This window comes from Ambystoma mexicanum, chromosome 3q (genome assembly GCF_040938575.1).
Source record: "Ambystoma mexicanum isolate Mex_15411 chromosome 3q, UKY_AmexF1_1, whole genome shotgun sequence".
NCBI lineage: Eukaryota > Metazoa > Chordata > Amphibia > Caudata > Ambystomatidae > Ambystoma > Ambystoma mexicanum.
The window spans coordinates 914,534,018-914,554,523 of NC_090926.1; the positions used below are offsets into that span (position 1 = coordinate 914,534,018).

General features: G+C 47.2%; 1 protein-coding gene across 4 annotated transcripts in view; it reads left to right on the forward strand.

The window, feature by feature from the left end:
• The window catches only part of AMZ2 (archaelysin family metallopeptidase 2), a 591,533-nt gene that overhangs the window by 169,934 nt on the left and 401,093 nt on the right, over nt 1-20,506 (forward strand). For all 4 annotated transcript variants that reach the window (XM_069655060.1, XM_069655059.1, XM_069655058.1 and 1 more), the window contains one exon: nt 18,121-18,249. In XM_069655060.1, the coding sequence (XP_069511161.1) occupies nt 18,121-18,249 (129 nt within the window). The remainder of the gene's footprint in view (nt 1-18,120; nt 18,250-20,506) is intronic.

A 20,506-nucleotide genomic window follows, 5' to 3' on the forward strand; every position in this document is an offset into this window, starting at 1 on the left:
ATTCAGCCAACATAGTGGGCATCATTACGAAGTCAGCAGTAATCCGCCGGTGCAACTGGTGGTTTGCCGCCGACATCGTATCACTGTTTCCGCCACCTGATATCCCGGTGCCACTGGGATATTACAAGTCCTGGCGGCCTGGGATGTCAGGTGGCGGGAATTGTAAGTCCCCATTGAGTCCCATAGGACTCCATGGGAATGGGGACATGGAAGCAATGGCACTGTTGCTAACAGTGCCTGTGCTTCTGTGAAAACCATGCCTGCAGGGGCCGGTGCTCCTGGCAGGTCACCTGCCCGGAGCACCGCCACTGCAGGCATTCTCTTAGTATGGCGGTCCAGATAGGGTGCCAGTAAATTGCTACTGGCACCCTTATTCCCGGACCGCCAGACTTGTAATGAAGCCCAGTGTTTCTTTAGTATTTCTGGAGCTTGCAAATTGCCTGGTTACTCTCCTGCTAGGTTCCCTTATGTAATACCCACTGCCTAGTATATTCACCTGCAGGACTTCACCGTATGGATTTCGTTTGCCTGGTATACTCCTCTGTCAGGACTAAGGTTTGTGCTAAGGTTTGCCCCACATTTGCACTTTAGGCATTCATAGTTCATTGGGGATTGTACTTTGCCATTTCTACATTCAAACAATTCCTCAATGGGATTAGATTCAAACTGCTGTTGGCGCGGTTGCCGGAATGCCCGGGATGCCCACTGGCTTTTGGTAGGCTCACCGGCCTTCTTCAGCGTCTCCGGTTCAGTTTGCGATTCTGCGGGGGACTGCTTTCTCCTGCTTGCCAGATTAGAGGGTGTAGACATTCTACTGGCTTCCCTCGCGGCTCAGCTGTCACATGTCGGCTTTCCTGCAGCTCCTGGAATGGAGCACCATTAAGACCCATGGTAATGCTCCATCCCACCCCAATCGGGTGGGGCTTGGGGCCCGCTTTATCATCTGCTTGTTTGTCTGATTATATCTTTCTACCAGACCATCCGTTTGGGGATGATAAACAGAAGTTCTCAAATGTGAGATTCCTCGAGTTTTGCAGACTTCCCTCATAACCAATGACATAAAGTAGCTCCCCTGATCTGTAACAATTTCTTGAGGAATTCCCACTCTAGCAAAATAGGGAAGTAAAACATCACAAACTTGCTTGCCAGAGGTCCCTCCTAATGGAAAAGCGTCTGGATATCTGGTAGCATAATCCACTACTACCAACAGGTACACATAACTACGACTGCTAGGATCTAGGCATCCCACAATATCCATACCTATTATTTAGCATGGTTTCCGGAATTATTGCCATTTTCTGTAAGGGTGCTCTAGGTGCAATGCGATTACTGGTCTTTTGGCATGTGGAGCAATTCCGGCAATATCTGGTTACTTTAGCGTATATTCCTGGCCAGTAGTAGTTCTGTAACAATCTTTTTATGGTCATGTTTTCCTCCAAATGCACCCCCCCCTATGTTGTGATCCTCGGCCAACTGTATTAGATTCTCCATGTATGATTTTGGAACCAGCAACTGTTCTTTTTCTTGGTTGTCAGGGCCCATAGTTACCCTGTATAGGAGACCTTGCTTCTCTTTGAAATTGGGGATGGTAACTGGAGTATTCGCTGTTTCCTGGGCTTGCTCTAACCCTGTTTCTGTTCGAAATGAGGGAATATGCACTTCCACGTTCCAGTTCACTATAGCTATGCTTCGGCCTTCTCTTTGGCCCTCGGCCTTGGCTATTCTTTTCTGAGCTTTTGAGAGGTATCTCCTAGTGGGAGGTCCTTCCAGCCCTATCCCGGAATAGGGGTTTCTTGTAACCATTTCTCAAACAGTGGTATGTCTGTGCCTATCAGTACTGGGGCTGGGAGTGTGGGTATTACTGCTGCCCTTATGGTAATCTGTTCCCTTTGTATACCCAATGTGATGTCCCCTGTCTCATACTCCTTTACATCCCCATGCACACATTTAACTGCAACTGTCTTCACCGTGATGCTCACTTGTGGTTGGATAGCAGTCTGATGACTTCCGCTGTCCATCATGGCCTGCGCTGCGTGTCCGTTCACCGTCACCTCTATGACATAGTAGTCGTTTTCTTCTGACCATGTGTAAAGACTGGTAGGGGGTGTCTGTACTTCCGCTCTCTATATGGTAGAGGAGAGGCACAGAGGACCCCAGCCAAGATTCTCTATTATTGGTACGTGGTCGAGCAATCAAGACCTAGCTTCTCAGGAGGTGATGCAGGCTGGTTCTTAAGTATAGTGTAGTCCCCGAACCCCCACAAAGGAATGTCCACACACTGTATTACTAAAAACACAGTCTTTATATAATTAATATTCAAAGGTATGTACACGATCACAATAACGCAATTTGTACTCGGAAGTCAATAATGATAAATGTATACAATTCTAAAGTGGTACCACTAATGTTATCAAATCTCATTAAAGTGCATTAACTGTATGGTTAAAATGTCACACAGATTAATAACGAGGAAACCAGCAATAGAGATATGCAGGAACGTAAGATGGTTGAAACAATAGGCAGAATGCTGACCCCTACGGCTAGGCACAGCTCTGTGTAGAGATCCCAACACCTGGGCAACCTGTAAATAAAGATATATAGTACAAGCCCAGTCCAAATATTGTTCGATAGTATTACTTCCTCCTATTAAGGTTTTACCCCCCCAATGTACCTGGTGGAGTAGAGTTATCCGACGATGCGTCGCCCGATCCTTCTTGAGTGCCTCCCTTTAAAGCAGGAGCCACAGATCGTCGAGAGGCGTCGGGGGAACTCTGCGTTCGGTGTCAGGGAATCGACGGCCCTTCTTGAGTGCCTTCCCTTTAAGGCAGGAGTCACGGGTCCGTTGAACGTCCGACGGTGAACAGGTTGAACTACGGCGGTGAAGTAGCAGCTTCGTTCCTAGCCGTGCTCGTCGACGACAGAGCGTTGGCGTCCTGCAAGGAAGAGGCGTGCGGGACACCTCGGTGACGATAGTTCTGGACATCAAAGAGAAGATGAAGAACTGTGGCCCAGCAAGGGCGTCGAGTCGTCGGCGTCTGTGGTCCTTAGGTGGCGGGAAACCCACCGGTGGATGCTCCTCGGCGCGTCGACGGTCGGGCCTTCTCCTGCGGGAGACAAGCGGGTGACGATGCAGACAAGAGAGTCCGATGATCAATGGAAGTTCTTAGGCAAATGGGAGCACGGCGGCTCCGGTCGGCGACGGCGGTCGTCGACAGTGGCGGACAACAGTCCGAGTGCTTCCCCTTGGAGTTCCGCAGCAGTCCCCGTATCGGGTCGGCAGCCTGTCGAAGGTCTGTCTACCAGGGAGCGTTGGCAAAGATCAGCTGTGCACGATGGTCCCTCATAGCTCAGGAAGAGGGCGCCTTACCAGGTCCTGTCTGGGTCAGTCCTTGGAAACACAGCAGCTTTCAGATTTGTGAAGGAGAGCAACAGCAATTCTTCTCGTCCAGCAGGGCTTCAAGGTCGAGCGTCAGTTAATCCAGTTACTCGTCATAGTGGACTTCAGCTTCTGAACACGATTCCTAGCAGTGAGAGGTCCCCAGATACACTGTTGATCTCCCATTCATTCCGCTGGGTCACACTCGAGCATCCAATCACGACTACAGGCATTCAGGCAGGCAGGCAGGCAGCCAATCAGGCACATGGGGTATTCATGCCATTCACTTCTCTCCAGACTCTCACAACAGGTTATGTGTATTGGGGCAAGTACTGAGCCATTCAACACTCCAAGCTGCATTCATACCGGTTTCGGTCAGGGTTGTCTCAGTCATTGTGTCAACCACCAGATACTAGACACCCACAACACAGAATGCATATTCGTCACACACACTCTATTCACCCAGGTCCCACCCACAGGAGGTACCCACAACATACATCACCGGAAGGCTCCAGCTAGTCTGGCTGGGCCTTCACAGCAACACCATATATGGCATTTCCACCCAACAGTCAGTCAGGGGGAAGGGACCGAGTCAGGGCTTCCCAGGACTTTGGGAAAACAAGGTAATGGGTAATAGAAAGCACGAGGCCACAGGGGCCATCTTGTTTTCCATCAGGAATTAACCGATCCCAATGTCAGGGCCGGGGTATCCTCAAAATGCAGTATACTCCGCGCACCTGTCAAATTCACCATGGAGCTGCTACCAGCCCATACCCTGCTCTGCGGGCCACCCACAGGTGCCCAAAAACATACACTAGGGGCACAGGGTTGTACCCCCACCCATGGGTGCCATAAGGGTATCCCACGGGTCTGTTCACCAAACCAAAAGAAAGAGAGCTGCATCACCAGGAGTCCCATATGAACTCCTGCGTGGAAAACATGACAGAACACACGATAAAAGGCAGTAAAGAACAAGGATACGGAGGCCCTGTCCCTTCGATGCATTTCCAGCATCACACCATGTGTGACTGCATCGCCCCAATTTCCATGGGCTCTGTTTTAGGTTTCTTTGCACAAAATCTGGCAATATGGCCCCTTTCTCCACACTCAAAACAATGCGGGGCTTGTGGTCTTGGAGCGCCGCTTACCATGGGCACTCTGGGTTCGGATCTGATTCGAGCTTCAGAAGAGGGGATCTTGAAGGGACCCGATTTTACTCAGGGTGCCTCCGAAGTTGGTTTTACTGGTGGTATCGTAAAAGACCTGGGTGTGCCAGCTTTCTGGTACGCTGTTGCCACATCTATGACGTCCGGTAGGTTAAGGTGGTGGTGCTGTCTGACCCACCTCTGAATCGGACTGGGATGGGCTTCCACAAATTGCTCCAACATAATTTTGTCCTTTATCGGACCTATAGTGGCAGTGCTTGGTTGTAGCCATTTCTCTGCAAGGTCTTGAATCCGGTAGAACAGTTGTCTAGGGCTCTCTCCAGGTTTCAGCCGGGTTTCTCTGAACTTTATTCTATAGGATTCTTCATCCATTCCTAATCTTTCCAGGATTGTTTTTTTAAGTTCCCCATACGGCGTGTCTGCCATGGGGTTAGCTGCTTGATAAGCCCCTTGCATCACTCCTGTTAGCAGTGCAGGCAGGAAGGATGTGTCATGATGCCTACCCCCGGGGACCCAGACTAGGTCCAGCAACCCCGGAAGCAGGCATCAAGTTATTTTGAGCAAGCCCAAAAACCCCTGCTAGGGGCTGTTTGGGTGCGGTCCTGGCGCCTGTGGTGCCGGGCTCATATGGAGAGTCAGTCCTGGTGCCATAGGCGCCAGGCTCATAGAATAGAACTTACCTGATGCAGACCATGCTGCAAGCTTACCTGATACAGACCATGCTGCAAGAGCTCCAAGCCAAATGAGGCTTGGAAGGGACTATTTTACCTAGGGACTATTTTTTTACTCGGGTGGGGCTGTGGAGGAATACTTACCTGGGACTACTTTGGAGGCTATTTAAACCACGCCCGAAGAGCAGCACACGCTTTGCGTTATTCTGCATCCAGCAGTGTAACGCTCACCGTGCCTGCAAGTCTGCATCCAGTCTTCTGTCACGCCCGCCTCGAGTTTGGAGCTCCTAGAAAAAGGGAGAAAGAAGGAGAAAAGGTTAGAACAAGAGCAATACCTTTGATCCTTACCTGAATTCCCGATCCATCGCGCCTTCAAGCTGGAAGATAGAAGTTATTTTATGCACGTCGCCTCGCCTGCTGCAGCGCCGCGCTGAACTCACCGGCCTTCGCAGCATCTTCACAATCCACCGCATCCTCCTGCATGTTCCTGCCGCATTCCGGCACCTAAGGAGAAGACGAGAACAGCAAAGTGAGCCAAGGGAATACACAGAGGAATATTAGTTACCCCCCCATAGACTTACCTGATTTTACCACCGGGGGTACTATTCCTCTTCACGGGTCGGCGCAGCTTCCACTACATCTTCGCCGAACCCCGGCCCCTAAGGGGAAACAAAAGGACAGTAAGGTGAAACAAAGGGACTATCAAGGGGAACCCTCCTCACCAGAATAGACTTACCTGATTTTACCGCCAGAGGTATTATTCCCTGAGACTTCATACTTTCTCTCAGCGCCTGAATAAGGGAGAAAGCAACAGGTTACATATTGACATTATTTTATCGAACTGTGTTGGAAAATACAAATCCTTACCAGAATATTACCGGTTGCCACGAGGAACTCTTCACTAGGGTCAAACTGCAACCTGCAAGGAATCGGACAAGAGTGAAAGTCGGGCATTTTAACTTTTACAAACTACATACTTTTCGGAGTCAATATTGTTCTGGAACTCACCAATTCCTTTGAGCCAGTGAAGCAACTGGTTATCAACGCGCCCCTGCGCTCAATGCAGGATGGAGAGCTCATCTTTTCAAACCATCAGGTGAGACTATAAGAGGGGACATCAAAGGTGATCTGTGGGGAGAACAGCGGGGGTGGGGGGATTTACACTCAACTCCACGGGTGGTTAATTCCCTTTCTCCATTTGCAGAAGAATATTCCTACGGGCCAAGCAAACGAAGCTAGGTGGGCCAGTCCAGTCCGTCATCTCGGCCCAACGCATCACATTGATGGAGACCGCAGCTGTCCAGTTCAGATAGACGCCTCTGTGGGAGCCAGGTGAGCATAACAGAATGCCCATCTCTCCTGGGGCCACTGGGCTGCTCTTGCAATTCTCTCAAAATTAACGGAAAAAGAAACGGGATCATCCCCTGCTTGGTATTTCTGCAGGACCGTGGGAGGTACAGCTGGTTGAGTTCTAGTTGCCGCCACTGCTTACCTCACGATTCTTAAGGCTTCATGTCTTTGGTCCTGTGCTGCGCTTTGTACCTGGATGGCCTGTTGAAGTGCTAGGTGGTCTGCTTGGGCCTGATGCCCTTGCACCTGGATAAACTGTTGTAATTTCTGTTGGCATTCAGCTAAGGCTTTGATGACCCCTTCCATCTCGGTAGAGTTTGGTGCGTTTTACAATCCCACCGCTGCCACCACTGTAAAATAGCGAGCCTGAGGCGGTATGCAGGTGAACCAAATGTATTCAGGCTTACAAGGTATACGTATGTTTATATTGTGCAACTTCCAACAGAAGATAATTAAAGAAACAACAAATGTTTAGCGGTTCGGGTTCTTCCTCTGCTGAGGGGACATGAGTAAGTGTCGACTATATCTGTCAGGCGCTTGGTAACTCCAATCCGAAAAAAGAACAAAGGGTCTTTGTGTTCAATGTTCTCGTGGTCTTTGGCATTTAGGCTCCCCTGACGTGCTTGTCGCCTTCGGCACTCAGGATGACACAGTTCAGCGTTCGATACTCATATGGAATGTTCACAGAAAGGAAACCATCCCCCAGTCCTTTGATGTGGCCTCCGTCTTTTGGTTCTCAAGGTTTTACTGCGACCAGGCTCAAGAAATGCAATTAACAAAAATCAGGTTCTGGGCTTCCTCGAATGTGTAGTATCAGTCGGGTGGGCGTACGGGCACCTCCTTGTTCCGGTGCTCGCTTTGCTAGAATGCCAATTCAAAGCCCGCAACGTCCTCTGTCCACTCCTCTCTCTGCACCCTGGTTGCCACAAAGAGAACAACCATGAAAAGGTTAGTGCGCGTTTTACAATCTACGTTCCCTCCCCTCCCCATTCCAGGTGCTCCCAATCTCTGTGGCTCTGGGTGTGGACCCTCCCACCTGTCTTTCTCGTTTCTACGTTTTCCATGTGTTTCCCAGTTTGTACATGTGTTTTCCTCCTTGTTTTTAGACCCCCTGGCTACAAATTAACACCCCCCTAATGTAAGGTAAGTGCACAGTGTTCATGCTTCTACGGTACAGATGTGTTCTCCATTTCAACAAAGTCGGGTGCTGACTGTAATCTGGCATGCTGGGATTTGTAGTCCGCCGTGAAACATGCCGCCACTCTGGTTACAACCAACGTTGCTGAAACTCCTCCTTTACTTCTCCCGCCGTTAATATGGATGGGGTTACGTCTTCTGCTACCTATCCAACGTTCCATGAGGCTCTCCACAGCCCCTTACGGACAATACTGCTGTTTTACCCTTGTCCCCTGGAGCCCTCCCTGAGCCCTACATGTCATCCTCACAGTGGCCCGCAATGTTTGAGGCCCTGGGATCCAAGGAACAAGGTACTATTGGCACACTTGTCACAAACATCTGCCCCCTCCGGATCCCCCCCGAGGAGCCTTCCCATTTCCTCGTCTATGCCACGAGAGCCTGTCACCATGTCCAAACATTCAAAAACCCTGAAGAGTGGGGACATTTCCACCATGTTGCTGCCAGCGGAAAAGGAGAGAAAGCCAGATACTTCTAAATCCCCAATCAACGCCTCGCCGGGTCTGGGGGATCATCTTGCTACTAAAGAATATATCCAGGCATTCATGTTGGACATTAAATCTGAATTCCGCAGCTGCGAGACGGAGCTCACCACAAAATTAGAACACACAGATCAAAGGGTGACGGAAATGGAACAGAGATTGGGGGAAATGGAGGACTAGTCCCGGGAACAAGCGGCGTCACTAGTTGAGGTACGACAGAAACTTCAGGCCCTAGCAAACAGAAGCAAGCTCCTGGAGAACAAACAGGAAGATTTAGAAAACAGGGCCTGAAGAAACTATCTGCGAATTAGAGGTTTGCCTTCCTCGGTGTTGGACCAAGACCTGCCGGAATACATAGGGGACCTGTTTCAGTCTCTGCTGCCACATCTCGAGAAACCCCAGCTACTGTTAGATCACACCCATAGACTGCGCACTCGTAAGGGGCTGGAGTCGGAATTCCCCCAGATGTTATCCCTTGAGTCCGCTTCTATACAACAAAGGAGGCAATTATGGTGATAGGTCATACCAGGGATGAGCTGACCTTTCAGGGGTCTCCCCTGCAGATCTTCCAGGATCTTGCAACAGTAACAATGCAGAAGCGCAGAGTGCTCAGACCACTGACACTGTTCCTGCGGGATCAGAAGGTTAAATATTGCTGGCTGTTCCCTACGGTCGTCCAGTTCTCCTACAAAGGGGTCTCCCGCACCATTTCATGTCTGGAGGATGCAGAAACAATCCTAAATCCCTCCTCGCCAGACAGGGGGGGTATTTCATCTCCCAAATCACCCACTGGAAAAGAAGATCTCCCTCTGAAAGCCAAACAAGTTATAGGGTCGAAAGTCCAGAGGGGTCACAATTTCAAGTAAAGAGGCCCCGCTATCCTGATCTGGGGCGGACATCTAAAAATACATTCTCTGCAACTTCTGCCACCCAACGCCCCCACTGATGCAACCATAACAGGAACCGGGAAACGGGGAACGCAAGAATGAATACAAGGGCTGCGGTGCGGTCGGAGCCTGTCTCCAGGGATGATGACACCAGAGGATCCCTGGAAGGTACTGTCGACAGTTTTGGGCAGCTCAAGAGTTTGGAGCCCATGGTTTGGGCTTAGTTCAAAGTTGGTAGTTCTGTTGGAAGAAAAGGTAGTTTGAGATCTTTCACAAGAACATCTATGCAATAAATGGCAACTACTGATTATCTGACTGCCCCCCTTCTCTTACCCCCCGCAGCAACACCAGAGGTCAATCTAGAATCTCCTTTCCAGTACATGAACTTTGTCACAATGAATGTTAAGGGCCTCAATTCGCTGGTGAAAAATAAATCCATACTGAAGAGACTGAAAGACCTAGACGGAGCAGTGATATTCCTGAAACAGACTCACCTACTGTCAGAGGACTACTCCGGTCTCCGAACCATGGATTTCCCAAAGCAGTTCCTGGCCTTGGGTGGTTCCAAAAATGGAGGTACAGCAATCCTAATGTCCAGGGGCATCCCATTTGAAGAATTGGACTCCATCATAGATCTGGGAGGCCGCTTCATAGCAGTAAAGGAAAGGCTCCTGGGCCAGCTGCACTCATTGGTCTCGATCTATGCCCCGAATGAGGGGCAGGAACGCTTTCTGTCTGATCTAGAGTCCGTACTCCTCCCATTCCTAGAAGGCCAGATTGTCATTGGTGGTGACTTCACCGGGGTCCCTGACCCAGAAAAGGATACAAATCATGCGCCTTACCCAAGGACTACAAAATCGCTCTGAGGATTCTCCACATGTTTAGAACCCTGGGAGTGGTGGACGCTTGGAGGGTTCTTCATCCAGGGGAAAGAGATTATACGTTCTTCTCACACATTCACTGCACGTCCTCACGCATCGACTTGTTCCTGGTTTAGCCCCATCCCCTGTCCTTTACGAGTATGGTAGACATTGCCTCCAAAGTGCTCACAGATCATGCCTCGGTGGTGTTGCAGATGAGATCATGGATCCCCCTCCTGCCTCTCGACCACAATGGCGCCTATATGATCCAATTTTGAACGATGTGGCGCTAAGGGACGAGGTTGCGAAAGCAATTAAGAACAATTTCCAAGAGAACCCCACAGAATTAACTACCCCAGCCACAACGTGGGATGCAATTGGAACAGAAGATACAGGCCATGGAGAAGACGCAAAAACAAAAGGGATGGTCCCAGAGGACCTGTGCGGTCTTGCAAATTGCCCACAACAAACTAGAGGCCCTATATGCGGAGGAGACGGCGCAGACCCTATTATCGGTAAAACAGACTTACTATGCCAAAAGTAATAGGGCGAATCTCCACCTGAAAGCGAAGCTGGCGAAAACCAGATGGCGGAATCACATCATTGGCCTCTGAGACTGCAAGGGAGTCATCCATTATGAAGAGCAGAAGACACTCTAGCTGGTACAAGAGTTCTTACAGGAGAATATGCCTAGTGGAGACAGATTAACTGAGGCACAGAGACAATACATCACAGAGGCTTCCCTGCCCCAACTTTCACATGAAGACAAAGAAGCACTTGAAGACCCGATTCAACAAGAGGAAGTTGAGGCCGTCATCAAGTCTCTGAAAACCCATGCCCCGGGACCGATGGTTTATCATCTCGATTCTATAAGCTCTTTAGTCCTCAGCTTCCGACTCCCCCGACGTCACTGTTTAATATGTTTTGAGAGACGGGAAGTGTCACTCCCTCAATGCAACTCCACAATCCTAGCGTTAGGGCCCGGGAAGGATCCGAAGGATTGTGCCTCGTATAGGCGAACCTCCCTCGTGAATATTGATGCTAACATTTACTCTAAGGTGCTAGCGAATTGCTTAGCTCCTCTCCTCCCGCGACTGATTAACCCAGACCAAACAGGCTTTGTCCTTGGTAGTAAAACAGGGGATAACATCAGAAGGGCATTAAATTTGATAGAACTGGCTACTTGGAACGACGAGAAACTGGCTCTTCTTGCCCTGGACGCTACAAAGGCATTTGACAGGGTGGATTGGTCCTTTTATGCACCTGACGCTAGAGGCATTCGCTTTTGCCCCCCAGTTCAGAAGAGCATAGCTGCTATTTACTGTGCTCCGAGCACCTCAGTCGAGATGAATCGGGAGCGCTCGCCCCCGGTACCTCTCACATGCGGGGCACGTCAGCGATGCCCGCTCTCAACCCTCCTATTCGCTCTTATTGTGGAGCCGATGGTACAACATATACGGGGAAATGAGTCCATACTGGGCCCGAGGGTGCATGTCTCACCTCATAAGATCTCGTTATATGCTGATGATGTGCTCTTATCCATTACCAACATCATCCCCTCCTAACAGGCAGCGTTACAGGAACTCTGAGCATTTGGGCAAGTACCGGGATTCAACATCAATTTTGGGAAATCAGTGGCTTTGGGGGGTGGGTCTCACTGCACAGGCGTTAAGGGCCATTCAGGCCATCTATCGGATTTGCTCGGACACCACTTCTATAGCCTACCTAGGGGTTCACTTAACAGCAGCACCGAAGGATCTCTATGGGGCCAATTCTCCCCCACTAGTTAAGACACTAGAACAGGACCTGGAAAGGTGGGCGGGTCAAGAAATGTCGCTGTTGGGCTGAATCACAGCTGTAAAGATGAACCTCCCCCTCCTCCCTTATATACTGTTGTCCGTCTCTCCCAGTGGAGGTCCCAAAACCATTACTGGAAAAGCTACAACGTAAACTGTTGGGCTTTATTTGGCGGGGAAAAAATCCAGGATCCCGAAGAGGGTGATGATGGGGGTTTCAGGACTGGGCGGTTTAGGGGTCCCGGATATTTTGAGAGATGCTGAAGCAGCCCAACTAACCCATTTGTCCAAATAGGTGGGGGATCCTCTGTCACCAAGGTGGATGGAGATATAGCAGGCGCATAGCCCCTTGCCCCTGCGCTTCTTCCCCATTATTCCACATTTAAAATGTAAGCTGTGGTCTAGGGATGTATACGAATTGTTCGAACTACAATTGTTCAAATCACAATTGACCTTTGCACAATTGACTGAATTGTGAAGGTCAATTGTTACATATCTGCAAGCAAAATATATATATATACGGTCAATTGTGCAAAGGTCAATTCGGACCCTTGACTTTCGATCAATTGGGTCATTCGAACAATTGTGTTCGAACAATTTGGGTAATACCGTGGTCTAGCCTTATCTCAGCGACGAAACTCACTTTGAAGGTATGGGATAAGGTCCTGAGTAGGAAGGAAATTGCTAGGGGTATGGGTCCACTCTCCCCGGTCTTTGGTAACCCCAACTTTGCTCCGGGAATCCCACCAGGAGCGTTTAGGAGCTGGAAAGAAGGAGGGCTTCTCACGCTGGGTCAGTTAATTGCAGAGGGCCAGCAGCGCACTTTTAAGGAGTGTAAAACAGAATTTAAACTCACAGAGAGGGACATGTTCTCATATGCCCAGATCCGCATTGGATTACGCACCCCGAAACAAGAGAGAAGGCCACACGATCCCTGAGTCCACTTGAACTTAGCATGGGGGAAGACTCACAAAAGGGAGGGATCTCGAAACTATACAGACTGTGAAAAGAAGACCTCCAGTCGCGTCGCCCCGGAATACATGTTCCGCTGGGAGACAGACTTGAAATCGCAGCTGGACGATGTTGCCTGGCTGGAGATATGGGCTACAGCCTGCGCCTCTTCTAAATGTGTGACAAATAATGAGTGTGCATTGAAATTGCTATTCTGGTGGTATTCTAGCTATTCTTACCTGCCTGTAAAGATCCACAACTTCCAGGCCCAGATCTCCCCTACTTGCTGGCGAAAATGTGAGGCCCAGGGCTTGTGCTTCCATATGTGGTGGGAATGCCCTCTGATACGAATCTTCTGGAAAAATATAGTACAACTGATTCAGGGCATTACGGGTAGCCGCCTTCCGCTGTGCCCAAAAACTATATTGCTGGGAGACCCATGTGAGGGGATATATCCAAAGTCGGGTGTCCGAGCTTAGTTAATGACTCACCTGTTGTTGGCAGCTCAGATCACTATTGCTCGGTGCTGGAAAACGGTAGATGGACCGGACATGGAGCGCTGGTGGGTCAAGGTCTGGGACATATTAGTGGCCGAGAGAGTTTTGGCGGCAAAGGAGGGAAAGTTGCTGCAGACAGTGTGGACAGCCGTACTCGAATTTGACCAAAAATTCCCAGCCTTGAACTTTAAGCCGTGTCTGGTGAGTTTGTATTTGAACAAGAATGAGGGCAAATGAGGGTAACGGAATGGCGGGTAATATGAACAGTTGGGTTCCTGTTTTTAAATAAAAATGTTAAGGGGTCCAGTCAAGCTTGAAGGTTGTGTATCGCTATAGCGACTGTTTGTATTTACATGTGATGTTAATGCTCCAACTACGAAAAAAGTTAGCTGACTGGCCCTTAGATGCCTGAGCCTTTCCCAAAGGCTAGCTATTACATTGTTGCAGGGTCGCAGGATTATCATTGGCACTTGCCTTTGGCATCCACCCCTGGATTTGTGTTCCCTGATTGACTGGAGCGGGCTCTCCTCATGCCTGGGGCCCAGCTCTGTTCTCAGCGATCCGTGTACCTTCTCAAGGTGATGAGAAAGACGATGGGACTCATCACTATTTGGGCAGTATCCCAGCGGTTTTACTGCCGGGATACCGCCGGGCTAATAGCATTACCGCCAAACCCCACAGCGCTATTAGCGCCAGATCACAGGTTTGGCAGAATGGGAATTCCCCATTCCCCATTGGGCCCAATGGGGGATTTTCAGCAGGATTACCGGCGGCGGTATTACCGCACGGTAATATCGCCGAAAATCCCTGTGGATTTACCCCCAGCTCAGAGCTTCGGGTAAATGCTGCCAAACCCATGATTTGGCAGAACCTTAAATGCAGCGGTAATAGCGTTACCGCCACATTTAAGGGTTACCGCCAAATTTGTGATGACCCCGCATGTGTTCCCATTGTTGCTACTGGTCTAAGCACCTCACCTTAGAGAGTTCCTTGCAGGTTGCAACATTGTACAACAACACCTGTATCAGTTCTTGCCTGCTTTGCTGGGAACTGCTCCTCTTCCCACTGCGGGTAAATGGCTATTGTTCGGCTTGGCCGGATCATGTGGGTGAAGACTGCAACATTTTGCTTTTCTGTCTGTAATTAGTGAGGATTTATTCTGCTATTTTGCAGGTGGCTTCCTGTCTCTGTAGCCAGGAATGTTTTACTCATCTCTGAGTTTAGCTGCGAGGACCAGCCCTGGACAGTGTGCTGCATAATCTGTTTTCCTTCGTCCCTTAGCATGAGGCCTGTGGCTTCATGCACTCTTACTATAGTTATGCTATGAATTCTATATGTCTATATTGTATTATTTTCCTTATGGGTTAGTGGTACTTGGTTCTTGCAGGTTCCTTATACGACCCTGTAGTTCCATATGGTTAGTTGCAATAAGCGGATGCAAGCTTGCTCTGCATCTCTTGCTTTCTTGTGTCTATGCGTTTTGCTAATGAAAAACAAAGGCTTCTGACAGTATGCATTTGTGTCTGTCCTCTAACTACAGAACTGTGTAAGCATGTTCTTTGTGTGTGCACGTGTGTGTCCGTGTAACTTTGTGCAGGGATGCGAGTTGGCTTCGTGGCCAACGTTACTTTGTTGTGGTGTCTCTAATGACGTCACCACACCTGGATATTTATCATTAGTCAACCAGGTCCAGTGTTGAGGCACCTGTATCCATGAGGACGTCAGCTGAAAAATGTTTGAATGGTTGTCTGAGAGAATATATATTTGAATATGTAGAAGTCACTGGCCCTCCTGTTGGCTGGCCAAACAGTGACTGGCATCTTGCATTTGTGGCTCTTCGGGCTGTCATGCTTATAGGATGCCCGAGGGGCCTTTTGGGTACTCCCTTTTCAGTTCTTTTTAGTTGAGGTGCATAATTATTTGTATTAACATAACCTCTCATCATTGCAAGATTGCGATAGAGATCTCATGCTATATACCCTATGGAAAACTCCCTCACTTTAAATACAGTGCACATTTTAAATAGTTTGTGGTCTGTTTCCTACCCTGACTGGTTTGGTGGCGTTAAAAACTAGAAAGGAGGTCCTGTGCGTACAAATTAAACAGTCAGAAGCAATTATGAAAATGATTTGTAGAAAACTGTAATATGAATAAGTATATATATCTGTAGTAAATGTAATGCAAAGCAAACAAGAATCCAGAGCACACTAAAAATGCACTTTTACAGGTAAGTGCCATTGTCGTAAACACAACCCTACCCAAACATAACCCACACATCAATCATACCTAAACAAGAAAGCACAGGTGTATGAAAAGGTGAAACCAAATGAAACACAAGTATGCACATAAAAAATGTTTTTTGATACTCTTTGTAATAAATAAAAAGTGACTGTGTCAAATCCTGTTTAGTATGAGCTTGCGAAAAAATTATCAAACCACAATTGTATAAACCTGTGATGGCATAAAAACGTGGAAACCCATTAGGCACAAACTATAATCAAAAAGAAAAAAAGTTACAAAAACAAATGTGGTCATTTGCTGGCCAACTCGAGTTTCAGTTCAGGGTGTTTATCACTCCCATTTACACCGCCTTCATCGGGGCAATATACACCATTTCCAGGTAGGGAAGATTCTGTGTGAAATAACCTGATATCAAAAAAAGGAATACAGAATTTTAAGCAGTCCCATTTGTAATCGCTCCAGCACCAAAAACTATGTGGACCAAGGGATTACAGCTGTTATTCTGTGCGAGGGAACTAGTGCCGTTAAAAAGAAATTTAAAAAGAGAGACGAGTCAGGACACCACTCACCTCGCTCTTTTTGATGGAGTGGCAGGTCCTCTGTCCACTCCATACAGGAACATTTTGCCATTTTCCATTCAGTCAAACATTTCAGCGAGCATGTCTTATTTGCGTCCTTGGAGTTAGTTCCAGGCGTAGCATTAGCATTGCCCCTCCCAGTCCTGTCACAAAATGGTCTGTTGTAAGAGAAACTCAAATACCAATAATTCCAAAAAAGCTACAATAGTATGTTTTTCAACAAACCAATCCTAATGTTCCTAGTGTGGGTATCCAAAAGACGGATATCCTTGCACAATTTTTCCCATTGTGAACCTGAATGTTAACATAGACCTGCTTAAGGAAAAATATATTATCCTGATATTTAAAGTTTGGTTTTGGAAATTTATTTACAAAACACAAAGAGTGTAGAACATGAGACGAGTTGTGTATCAAACACTACAAAAAGACAATTGTTTTTTTTAAATAAAATGCAAATAAACAGATTACAAATGTAATATAAAGCAAAAACAAAAATGTTATTCAAGAACAAACATACAAAATGTATAATGGTAAGTTCCAAAGAATTGAGAATGGAAAGTTTATCTAGAGACAAAAAAGATTTACAATGAATAGGCACATTAAATGTGTACAAGAGCTTCCAAATAGTTTGTCCAATTTTTTCTCTCTTTTCTCTTAACAGGTCTGCCAAATCGTTCTTCATCAAGCTCACTAACATTTTCTCTAGATACTACATTTATAGTCATTTCCTCTTATGTGTAATGATGTCTTAAAATACTAGAGGGGGCTCAGCAAACAAGTGTGCCAGTCCTCACCCCCTGGCTGTGCCTCGAATCTCACAGCAGCATCCATCAGTGCCTTAACCCCCTCCACACATACATGGAGATTGCTGCTTATGGGGACTTAACAAAAGGGTAATTTGACAGGAACTTACTTTTCTTTCATTCTTGCATCACTTTATTTTTTTTCCTGTCTCCAACCTTTCACTCCCCTCTCTGTCCTGCCAGCCCCTAATGCTGCACACTGTTCATTACAATGAACATACTACTGCCCTCTACTTCTTGGAAATTCCTGCAGCCTATTGTTGACCCCTTGTTGTCATACTCCCCTCGCTCCACCAAAATTAAAAGGTCACACCATTAAAGAAATCACCCCATTCACCAGGGGTTCTTTGAGGGCGGTCACACCCTTTTGACCCCACTTCAGACCTAAAAACACTTTCCAGGACACGTTAGTTGCCCGGTTACACTTGCATCTAATTTACTCACTGATTCTTCTTTTTTCACATTTAGTAACACTTCCCTTCTTTATTCAACCCATTCTTATTTTCTTAAGCTTGGAAGCCCTTTACACTGAATTGTTTTACTCATGATGTTATCTACTTACTGGTAATTAGCTCTCCTTTTCATTGGATCTTATTTACCATGCCTTCCTTCTTTACTTACCTTCAATCTACCTGTTACATACCTGTATCATATTTGACCATCTTTTATATCTTCTTTGTAAAGACATCTTGAATACTTCCTGTAATAACCTCCAGAAATAGAAATATTGCTTACTGCTTCCTCTAGGGTGTTGCTCCATGATCATGTTTGTTCGTAGATGTAGCTAACCCTTTCCTTGCAGAATTGTCTAGACATTGCAGGAAGTTCACTTTATGAGAGTGAGTTTAGCATTAGCAGTGACTGGTCAAACACTGTAACCAATATCCTTTGTTTGCCTCTCATGGCAAATACCATGCCTTGGCGACATTAAGGATTTCTCTGCATTAATATCACTGCATAAAGCAATGCTTTAGAAACCTTCCCAACCCCTGCAGCCACCTGATTGGGCCACAACTACATTTTAGGCTTAACACATTCCTTTTCCGCTCCATCCTTGATAAGCCTCACTCTCCCAGCAATGACTGCCCCCATTCCTAAAAGTGCTTTTTGAAGCTTTCTACTTATGTAAACAAAGTATGCAACAAATTTGTAAATGAGATTAAATCAAGTTTACTTAAACAGAATTTTACTTGAATTCCCTTTTTGACTCTTTCTGCCCGACAGTTGTTCAAGTAATTAACACATTGTGTTTTACTTTTCATTTTCAGGTGGACTTTTAAGCTACTTAAAGAAGAGGAAACCCAAAGATGCTTACTGTATTGTGGGGATTACGATGATGGACCTGTATCCAAGAGAGTCATGGAATTTTGTGTTTGGACAAGCCTCATTGACGGAAGGTATTTCATGCCACAGCTGCCACACAGGGGCTGGATTCCATTGCACAGTGTTTCTGTTTGCTGAATTATGCTAGCCCAATCTTTCCCTGACATTCCTATAGCTGTATGTCGTGCTACAGATAAGATTTTGAAGAGGGAGTATTTTACTCCCTATTTTTTTAATTTGGGAATCAAATTATTTTTTTAGAGTAAAACAGAAAGTCTGATTCCCAATAGGAGTGTTTTTAAGCTATGTGAGACAGGCATGGTATCAAGAGAGACACAGACTCAAAGATGTTAGCTTCAAAACCTTTATTCACTAAAGTTACTGGGTTGGTGCATGGCTCAACTAGCCCTAACTCTAAAGAGAAGGTTCCCTTAACTGATGTTTCTAAGGGGCGTCGATGTCTGATAGTCCAGAATAAAAATCTGTGTCTAAACCTATGCTTGCCCTCACACTTTACAAAAATGAGTTAGGCCATCTTTAAAAAGGAAAAATAGTGGTTCAACAGAAAATATGAAACCACAGTTGGTTTCAGGTGGTCTTCTCAACAGGTGTAGTTTGGCCAATGTCCCAAAAGGAGTTTAATCACAGAGGGCTGTTCATAAGACCTTGTCCACAGCGCCGTTTCACAAGTCTCAAATACTTCAATGTCTTTGGTTCCTTGGTATTCCCTTCCCCAAGCTTCAACTTGTCCAAGTTCCACACATTATGAAAAGAAATATAACACAGTTCCTTTTGAAGCTTATCAGGGTTCCTTCCACAAGCTTCAATACGTTGAAAGCGTGCATCTCCCAAAATGGCATTTAACACTCCCCAAGACCAAGTGCGGGTGAAATTAAGTCTTTTATCTAAACCAATATAGGGCAAGCAAAGAACTCTGCATAGCTCTGAGAGCGGTCTGACCACAACTGGAACACATTCATATTATATTACAAAACCACATCACCTATGACGTGGGAGCTAGGGATTACATGATTAGAGAGGATTGGGCAGAGATGATAGTACATTATAGAAACTATAATGTCGGTGCTGGCTGATTGGTGAGCCGTCACTTGGCGTCGAGATGAGGCGTGTAGGTCAGCTGGGCTCATCGGGGTGCAGAGTCCGGTGCTGAGCCATCCAGGTTGATACACTGTAAACCATTTCTTAAGAGCATTGTTAGATACACATTGATTTTATACATTGTTTCGAGTGTTGCACAATAAGAGTAATTGACCAACAGAGAAAAGATTCAAACATACATCATATAGGTCCATGTACACTCTGGGTGGGTGTATGTCATCTCGTTTGAATGTATACAATTAATCTCACAGCCAGAGGACAAATGTATTGTTCTTTCAAATGGCTGAACTACAGGGGTGAATCGGGGTGGCACACAGGCTTGGCATTCTTATCTGACACTTTAAAATGGGTTACAGGGTTATGGGTTCCCCACAACATATATTATAGATGCAGGGGTCGGTGAGGGGACAGGACATACATCATGAAGACAGAGTTGTTTTTCTCAAACCCCAGCCTTTGCCCTGGTCATGGGTAGGTCAATGATGCACTGCGGAAGGTGGAAGATACAATGTTTGTAATGTGGCTTCTTTGCGCCTAGTCTCCCGTGAGAACGGACCTTCAGCGGAGCTACCAAGGGGACGAGGGTGAGTGATGCGCTGGGCTTGCTATGCGAAGTCAGCAAGTGGGGAGAGCTGCAGCCGTGCAGGCTGCACGTCCCAGTGAGGCCTAAATTGGTTTTTCTAAAATGGAGTCTATGAGTAACACAAAATGGAGTCAGGATCTGACTACAGGGTGAGCCGTGTAGTCCCATGTGTCGATCCGCAGCCACCCCGCATCCCGGGCCCCGGTGCATAGGTGGCTGCCAGGTGAGTCATAGGCTGCACATTGGGAGGGAAATGGAGGGTAGGGGAGGTCCTAAAGACCTTTCCTCCCATACATTCCTCCCTTTCATTACTTAAGTAACGAATATTGTAACTCACCCAACCTACTTCGCTCCTTTTCATCAGCTACTGCTTCATCCCAGGCAGGTGTCCCTTTAATTGGCATCCAGGTCCTACATACTCCCAGAGGCTCTGTCCTGCTCTAGCATACTCATCAGGGGTACAGGTCATGTATGTACATCCTCCATCTCCTTCCAAGTCCACCCATACTTCCTTATACCATTCCAGGGTGTGGGGCTCCTTAATTGTGGTGTGGTATAATCTATTGTCATGATCTCTGCTTCCAAAAGATCAGGACTTGCCCGACTCCCTTGGAAGCAGACCCATAACC